Source organism: Chrysochloris asiatica, unplaced genomic scaffold (genome assembly GCF_000296735.1).
Source record: "Chrysochloris asiatica unplaced genomic scaffold, ChrAsi1.0 scaffold00019, whole genome shotgun sequence".
NCBI lineage: Eukaryota > Metazoa > Chordata > Mammalia > Afrosoricida > Chrysochloridae > Chrysochloris > Chrysochloris asiatica.
Window position 1 is genome coordinate 8,856,793 of NW_006408537.1, and position 8,087 is coordinate 8,864,879.

Sequence of the window (8,087 nt, forward strand, 5' to 3'; positions counted from 1 at the left end):
CAGGGTGCCCTTTGGTTGACTGATGATGCAGGGGATTGTAATCATGGCAATGAAAGGATATACAATAGGAAGAATGTAAAACTAGTGTTCACCCATGTAAACTATCACATAATTCACAATAAAACACATTTTTTAAATGGTACTGAAGGAAGAAGTCCAAGCTGTACTGAAGGCATTGGCGAGAAACAAGGCTCCAGGAATTGATGAACATAAATTGAAATCTTGAACAATACAAACTGAAATCTTTCAACAAACTGATGCAGCCCTGGAGGAATTCATTGATGTATACCAAGAAATTCAGAAGATAGTTACATGGCCAACCAAATGGAAGAGATTCATATTTATACCCATTACAAATTCATATCTGTACTCATTTTCCAACTTAATGTGGAAATCATTAAACAATATTACTAATATCACATGCAAGTAAAATTTTTCTGAAGATAATTAAACAGTTGCAACAGTATGTGAACCAGCATTGCCAGAAATTCAAGACAAAGTCAGAAGAAGATATGGAACGATGCTGACATCAGATGGATGGATCTTGGCTAAAAGTAGAGAATACCAGAAAGATGTTTACTTGTACTTTACTAATTGTTCAAAGACTTTCAATTGTGTGATTATAACAAATAATGATTATAACAAATAATTCCCAAGAATCGGTATTCTAGAACACTTAATTGTGCTTATGAAGAACCTGTATATAGACCAAGAGACAGCTGTTTGAACAGAACAAGGAGACACTGAATGATTTAAAATCAGGAAAGGTGTGCACCAGTGCTGTATTCTTTCATCATAATTATTCAATCTGTATGATGAGCAAATAATTCAAGAACTTGGAATTATATGAAGAAAAACATGGCATCCGGATAAAAGGAAGACTCATTAACAACCTGTAATATGCAAATGATACAACTTTGCTTTCTGGAACTGAAGAGGACTTAAACACCATGGTCTTCAGAATGGGTATTACCTCAATGTAAAAACAAAATTTCTCACAAGTGGACCAGTAAATAATATAATGATAAATGAAGAGAAGATTGAAGCTGTCAAAGATTTCATTTTGTTTGGATCCACTATCAACACTCATGGAAGCAGCAGTCACTAAATGAAATGACCTACTGCATTAGGCAAATCTGCTGCACAACATCTCTTTAAAGTGTTCAAGAGTAAATATATCAGTTTGAGGAGTAAGGTGCACCTGACCCAAGCCATGTTATTTTCAGTAATCTTATATGCATGTGAAAGACAGACATGAGTAATGAAGACTATAGAAGAATTGATGCATTTAAGTCATGGTGTTGGAGAAGAATATTAAAAGTACAACAGACTGCCAGAAAAACAAACAAATCTGTGTTGGAAAATGTACAGTCAGAATGCTCCTTAGAAATCAGGATGTCAAGACTTAGTCTCTCATATTTCAGACAGGTTATCACCAGGAATCAGTTCCTGGACAAGGGCATCATTCTTGATAAAGTAGAGGGTCAACAAAAAAGAGGACAATTCCTAACGAGATGGACTGGCACAGTGGCAGCAGCAATTGGTTGAAGCGTAGCATCAATTGTGAGAACGGCACAGGGCTAGCCAATATTTCATTATGTTGTGCATAGACAGGATCACTATGAGTCTGAACCAATTTGATGGCAACCAGGAACAACAACAAAAATAAACAACAGAAAAATGGCAAGACTGTGTTCAAAGGCAAAAACCTTGAGACAGAGAACCAAGTAGCTCCATTCAGTCCAGGCTCTCACAGGTTTTACTATACTAGCTGGCATAACTAATGACGATATAACAAATCATAATGCAGCATAGTTACATTTCACTTATTATACAACAGATTGTTAAGTTATGAGCAGAACATGAGTTTAGCAGATGAAATTTGAAACCAAATTTTTACAGGATCTTGGAAGTGAACTTAAAACCACTGAGCAAAGTCATTGCAGAATGCACTATATAAAAGAAGGAATTAATTCCCAGAAACCCTTATACTCCAACTCTGGGCATCAGAACTGGTTTAATAAGTAAAAAGATGGCATTTTACCAATCACCTATCAGAATTAATTATCTATGTAGGCTACAAAATTTAACTGAAAATGATAATATTTAAAATAGTTCTCCATTCCTTTTGTCACCACGCACATAAAGTTATAGAACCTTATTAAACAAATCTATTGCAAATGACCTGTTTAAAGTAAGATTATAAAGCAAAGATGCTACCTTGCAGACTATGGTGAGGTGAGCTTGACTCAAACCATTGATAATTCCAAAAGCTGGACAATGGATATGGAAGATGGAAGAACTGATGCCTTTGAATTATGTTGTTGGCAAAGAAAACGGAATAGACCATCGACTACCATGTGTTGGAAGAAGTACTACGAGAATGCTCCTTAAAAGTCAGGATGACAATACTTTGCCTCATGTATTTTGGACATTTTATTAAGAAGGACCAGTCCCTAGAGAAAGACATCATGCTTGGTAAAGTAGAGGTCAGAGAATAAGAGGAAGACCCTCAATAAGATTCACTGACATTGGCAGCAATAATGGGCTCAAACATGATGAAAATTGTGAGGATGGCATAGAACTAGGCAGTGTTTCGTTCTGTTGTACACATGGTTTCGATGAGTTGGAACCATGTCAACGGTGCCTAACAGCAACATAGATAATCCAATACCTTCATTAGAAGATAAATGGATAAAATAAACATATTGTTGGGCCATAATAATTTAACATCTTTTTCTAATTAAATCTTAAATGTATAGAAAAAATGTTAGGTTCACATAATCTCAATTTCACAAGTAGTATCATGAAAGAAAAAACGAGGTGTTATGGAAACAAAATCTTCCAATGGCAGATTAAAACAGCAGAATTTCTTAAGGTGGCATCCAAGTAATTCAATCTTTGATAATAAGGGTTTGTTGTGGTTAAGTGCCGTCGAGTCGGTTCCGACCCATAGTGACCCTGAACAGGGTTTCCGAGGCTGTAAATCTTTACGGGAGCAGAAAGCCTCATCTTTCTCCCACGGAGCAGCTGGTAGTTTCGAACTGCTTACCTTGCGGTTCGCAGCCCGATTCGTAACCACTACACTACCAGAGCTCCTTGATAATAAGGGTATATAGGTTAATTTATTTATATTACCAAGACAGGCAAAAAAGACTGCTCAGTATCTTTGATCCTCAATTATTAGAAAATGTTTTCTATTACACAGAAAATAAACTGGATAATTTATGACAGATATAAAAAGGAAGACACTGACATAAATGCTTTCTAGCATAAACAATAACAAAGAAACATCTTTTATTCATAAATACGTACCTTTACTTACTAAATAAAGCTGAAGTGATATTTCAAATCAGATGGGCTGAGGTATTCTGGTTATGAATATATTTTAAAAGTAACAGAACTAGACTCTGAATCAGAACACTGCATTCTTCTTTGAACCCAACAGCCCTTTCTGTGTTATTCTAATTTGGCAAACAGTTGCCAAGTTTCACTCAGAAGAAAAAGACCAAAGGACCAAAGTAAGACACAAGAATAGGCTACACCATAAATAATTAGGGCTCACTCATCTGCCACTATTTTTGTTTCTCTGTTACACAGAGCCTGGTTTGAAGTTTATCCAAGGCCATCTGAGGATTAGGTCTAACAAAACTCTGAACTTCTAAATCCAATACTCATAATTTCTAACATTATAGATTACAATTCTACATTTCCGATGACAGATTTTACATCTGTTCCAGCTTCCTCTACCGCTTACATTATTCAACAGCTGGGGCATATGATAACTTGGCAACTTGATGATAGTCTAGATGAACACAAATTGATTCTGTAACCAAGGAACTTAGTCAGAAATAAAAATCAAAATAAACTCTTTTGAGTACAACTGGGAACCTAAAATGTTGTGAACAATGCATGATTTCAGAAAACGAGCAACTGTACTTTGTATGCTATGTGAATGACACTCCCTATTCAAAGCCTACAATTCTTTTCCGATTAGATCAGCCCCATAGTAAGTCAATCAGAATAATAAGCCCTGTAGTGAAGTCATCGTATTGGATACTGATGGGAAATCATAACTGGCTTAAAAACATATCAGGGAAACAATGAGTTTTCCTGGACTCTAGCTTTTCATGGAATACACTAACCAACACTCTTTCCTTTCTTTCCAAGACTAAATGAAATATAGAACATCTATAAAACCAAGTACAAATTGATGACCTAAGCATTTTTAAACAACAAAGAAAAGAAGGAAAGAAACACCCTCACATGTCTAATGAAATTTTAGACTTATGTTTGAAAAAGTGTATGTTCATTAGACTATGATTAAAATGAATCATAGAGTAACAATAGTCTTCAGACATTTAGTTTCTTTGTATTACCAAAGGCAAATAAAAATTCCACTTCATAAAAATAAGTCAAATCAACACTTTAGTTTCAAAGTCACCTGAAATTACACATGACATTGCAGTAAAACTTAATGAGACAAAAATTCATAAATCTATCATTTTTCCCCAAAGCATAAAATGTATATACTTAAGGACTTTTGGGCATTTTAAATGTGACTTTAAGAAGCACAGATATGTTTCTTCAAGAAAGATTGACTAGTCTATATTACAATATTTGTCATTTTAAAGTTTTGGAGACGACTGATTAAGAACCTATTTTTAAATGGAAAGAATAAGGTAAATGTGAGTATGTTATATAACACACATACACACACACATATATATATGTTCATTAGTTTAAAATGCCATTGCACTGCTCAGTGGCAATATTATAAACAATAGAGTCATGGCACAAAGGAATTCTGAATGTCTGTACTGTTTCACAAAATCCTACATGGATTGCAAGAATGTCAGACATAGTCTAGAAGAAGACCATAACTGTGGGTAGGTTTTTGTGCTTATCTGGGACTTGGAATTTTATTTATTTAGTTCAGCATCTTATAGCTCCAATTTCCACTAATGGGAAACCATTAATGCATGCATTTTTAACCATAAAATCCATTTCAGTTTACATAAATTGAGTGGCTAAACTAAACACAAATATCCAGAATGATGTAGATCTACCTTAAGCGAGGCTTATGAAATAGACCACTAATCACTATCAATACATTACAGCACTGGGAGTTGTTCTTGAGTGTGGAATGTTTTAGGAGCCACAATAAGGAGACAATCTATATATACACTTAGAAATACATTCCTAGGGACAAAAACTCTTAGGTGAGAAGGTGCAATCTCTCGCTTGCCTAACATTATGATTAACAATAAAGCTAACATAACACTAAAGTACTAAGTTACTGTAATACTAAAACATAAGGTCAACGTAATACTAAAGCATAAATATTTATCAGGTTGACATACATCATCTCAAACATAAAACTTTGATCAAAAAAACCTCAAAATACACTGTTTACACTTAAATTTACAAAGACTGTGTGGTCTGAAAATCTCTCATTCATTACCCTGTAAAATAATTTTTACTATAACATCAAAATAGATACATATACATAGTCACAAACTTTTTCCAAATAAATTAGATCATTTTAAGGAAAATGATTTGGTGATACTCAGGAATCTGTTTCATAAGGTTAACCAATACCCATGTCAAGCAGAAGAAGCAAGACTTAAGTAATCCCATGGAAAACTAACCCATGTTCACCCTTCAAGAAATAATTAGATTTATGCGTAGTACTTAAGAGCTTCTATATGGTGAGAAAACGGAAAGTGTTTCTTAGAAACCTAACCTCTCATCCCCCACTCCACCGCCTATTCAAGGGCGTCTCCAGATAGTCGCCCACCACACCGACCTCCCTGTGTTGGGGGTACTGATTCCCATCCAAAAAGACCTGGTCCATCCCCAAGATTGGTCCTGACACCTGTTTACTTGTGCTCAAGTAGTGACTTTGTTAAGGAAAGGGAACAGTCGTCCCAATGACCCCACACCAAACCCTGCAGCCTGGGCGTAGGACACCACGTACCTTTGTACCTCTCCAGAACATCCTCGTAGGCCTGAAGGTACTCTTGCTCCTCCACGTACAGGTAAGCAGCCGGGGAGAGGTAACCCGCCATGCCGAAGTTTAAGCGTTAACTGGTCTGTTCCCCTTTCCCCCTCGTAACTCTACCCCTCGTAACCCCAGTAAGGCATCATAGTCAGCAAGACGCAGTCTGGGAACTAGAAAAGGGAAGCGGGAAGCGGCAGCAGGAGGCGAGGAGACCACAGAAGCTGGAGACGCAGAGCTGGGGGCGCCAGGGGGACAGGGGCGGCAGGGTTGAAGCCCAAGCCGGCAGAGGAAACGCCCAGGCCCCCTGGCGGGCCGCAGGAGCTAGGCTCTTGGGAAGCCAGAGTCTATCTTGGGTTTCAGCAGCCGCAAATCTCGGCGAAACCGGGGGTGGTGATGAGCACCGCGTCACTTCGATAAAGAGCTGGGACAGCCGTGGGGACAAGCGGAGAGTGGCGGTTGCAGGGACCCCCTGCGGCCACTGTGGCCACCACGCTGGCCCTGCGCAGGGCGCCTGCTCCGGGCCGGATCGAGGCCCGGGTGTCGGTGTGAGAGCACCGGCGCGTCGCCTCCACCAGGGATGCTGCGCGGCGCATCTGCGGCATTTCCTGGCTGCCGCGCTGCAGACACTCGCCCGCGCCCGGGAAAGAGGGAGGGAGGACAGAAGGGAGGGAGCAAGAGCGGTCAGCACCCCGGCTGACTCGGCTCAGGCCTGGGCGCCGCTCGGCCCCTCCCTTCCAGGCAGAGCCTCCGAGCCCCGGGCCCCCTCCCCCGGCCCGCCCACAGGGTTGTTCAACGGCCAAGCACGCCCACCCCCCCGGACACTGGCAGCCAGTCCCCGGATCCCTATGGACGAGGTTTCTATTTGGGACCCACAACAGGTGCCCAAGCAACAAAGCCGCAATTCGTGGGCACCGACTTACGCAGCCCCTAGCAGCCGGGCCAATCGGCCCTCCCCAGGGAAGGGGTAACGGAGAGGGGGATGGGAGACACTATTTTCAATCCAGCACCCTGGCATAGGAGGACTTAGGTCACTCTTGTGACAACACGGAATGGGAGGGTACGGGGGTCCGTACGCAGTGGACAGTCCAGGGGCGGGCGGCCTCTGCAGGTGGCCGGGCGCATCAAGGCCTGACAGCTAGGCCGCGCCTGCGCCTGCGTGCTCGCCCCCAGGCGGCCCAAGGACCAGTCCACTGTCCCTCCCTTCCGCCCCCCAGAGTCCGCCCTCGCTTCTACCGCTGTGCTTCTCATTCCTAATTGGCAACAGCTCCATACCACCTCCTTCCTCCTACCCAATCTTTGTCATTCCACAAAACACTATTAATTCTCATCAATCTAATATCTTAAACGGCTAGGGTTAGTGTCCACTGGAGATCCATTAAAGGAATTAGCTTGTTCCAAAGCTGTCAATGAGTTTGTACTTCAAGAGTACAGACTGTGGAGTCAGACTGCCTAGAATAGAATGTTGGTTCCTTACTGCCTCTGAGATATGTGCAAATTACTTACTTCCTTTAAGCCCTATCCTCCCTCATCAGGAAAGGGAGGATGATAAACACTTCTAGCTTTAAAAGTTGTTGTAACATTAAATGGAATTTAGAATAGTGCACTTACTTACATAGTAAGCACTATACGAGGGGACTTAAAAACTTTCGTGGGAAAATTCCTTTATCTTTTCAGACCGTTTTCCATGAACTTTTTGAAGTCCTCGTGTAGGTGTTAGTAAACCCAAACCCATTGCCCTCTAGTCAATTCCGACTCATAGTGACCGTATTTTGTTGTTGTTGGTTGTTGTTGTTGTTGTTATGTGCCGTCGAGTCGGTTCCGAGCCATAGCGAGCGACCCTGTACAGGGTTTCCGAGGTTATAAATCTTTACGGGAGCAGAAAGCTTCATGTTTCTCCCGCGAAGCGGCTGGTAGTTTCAAACTGCTGACCTTAAGGTTCGCAGCCCGATTCGTAATCACTACGTTACCAGAGCTCCCTTGTTGTTGTTAAGTGCCGTGGAGTCTATTCTGACCCATTGTTGTTGTTGTTGTTAAGTGCCGTCGAGTCGGTTCCGACCCATTGCGACCCTGTACAGGGTTTCCG

The 8,087-nt window shown here is 40.9% G+C and overlaps 1 protein-coding gene across 3 annotated transcripts in view; it reads right to left on the reverse strand.

Annotated features, from left to right (window-relative positions):
* Nucleotides 1-8,087, reverse strand: part of DST (dystonin) — a 626,281-nt gene that overhangs the window by 460,957 nt on the left and 157,237 nt on the right. The window contains exon 1 of one of the 3 annotated variants that reach the window (XM_006835736.1): nt 5,981-6,071. The exons of the other annotated variants lie outside the window; for them this stretch is intronic. Coding sequence (XP_006835799.1) covers nt 5,981-6,071 — 91 coding nt within the window. Of the gene's footprint in view, nt 1-5,980; nt 6,072-8,087 lie in introns of those variants that run through there. 3 annotated transcript variants of the gene reach the window in all.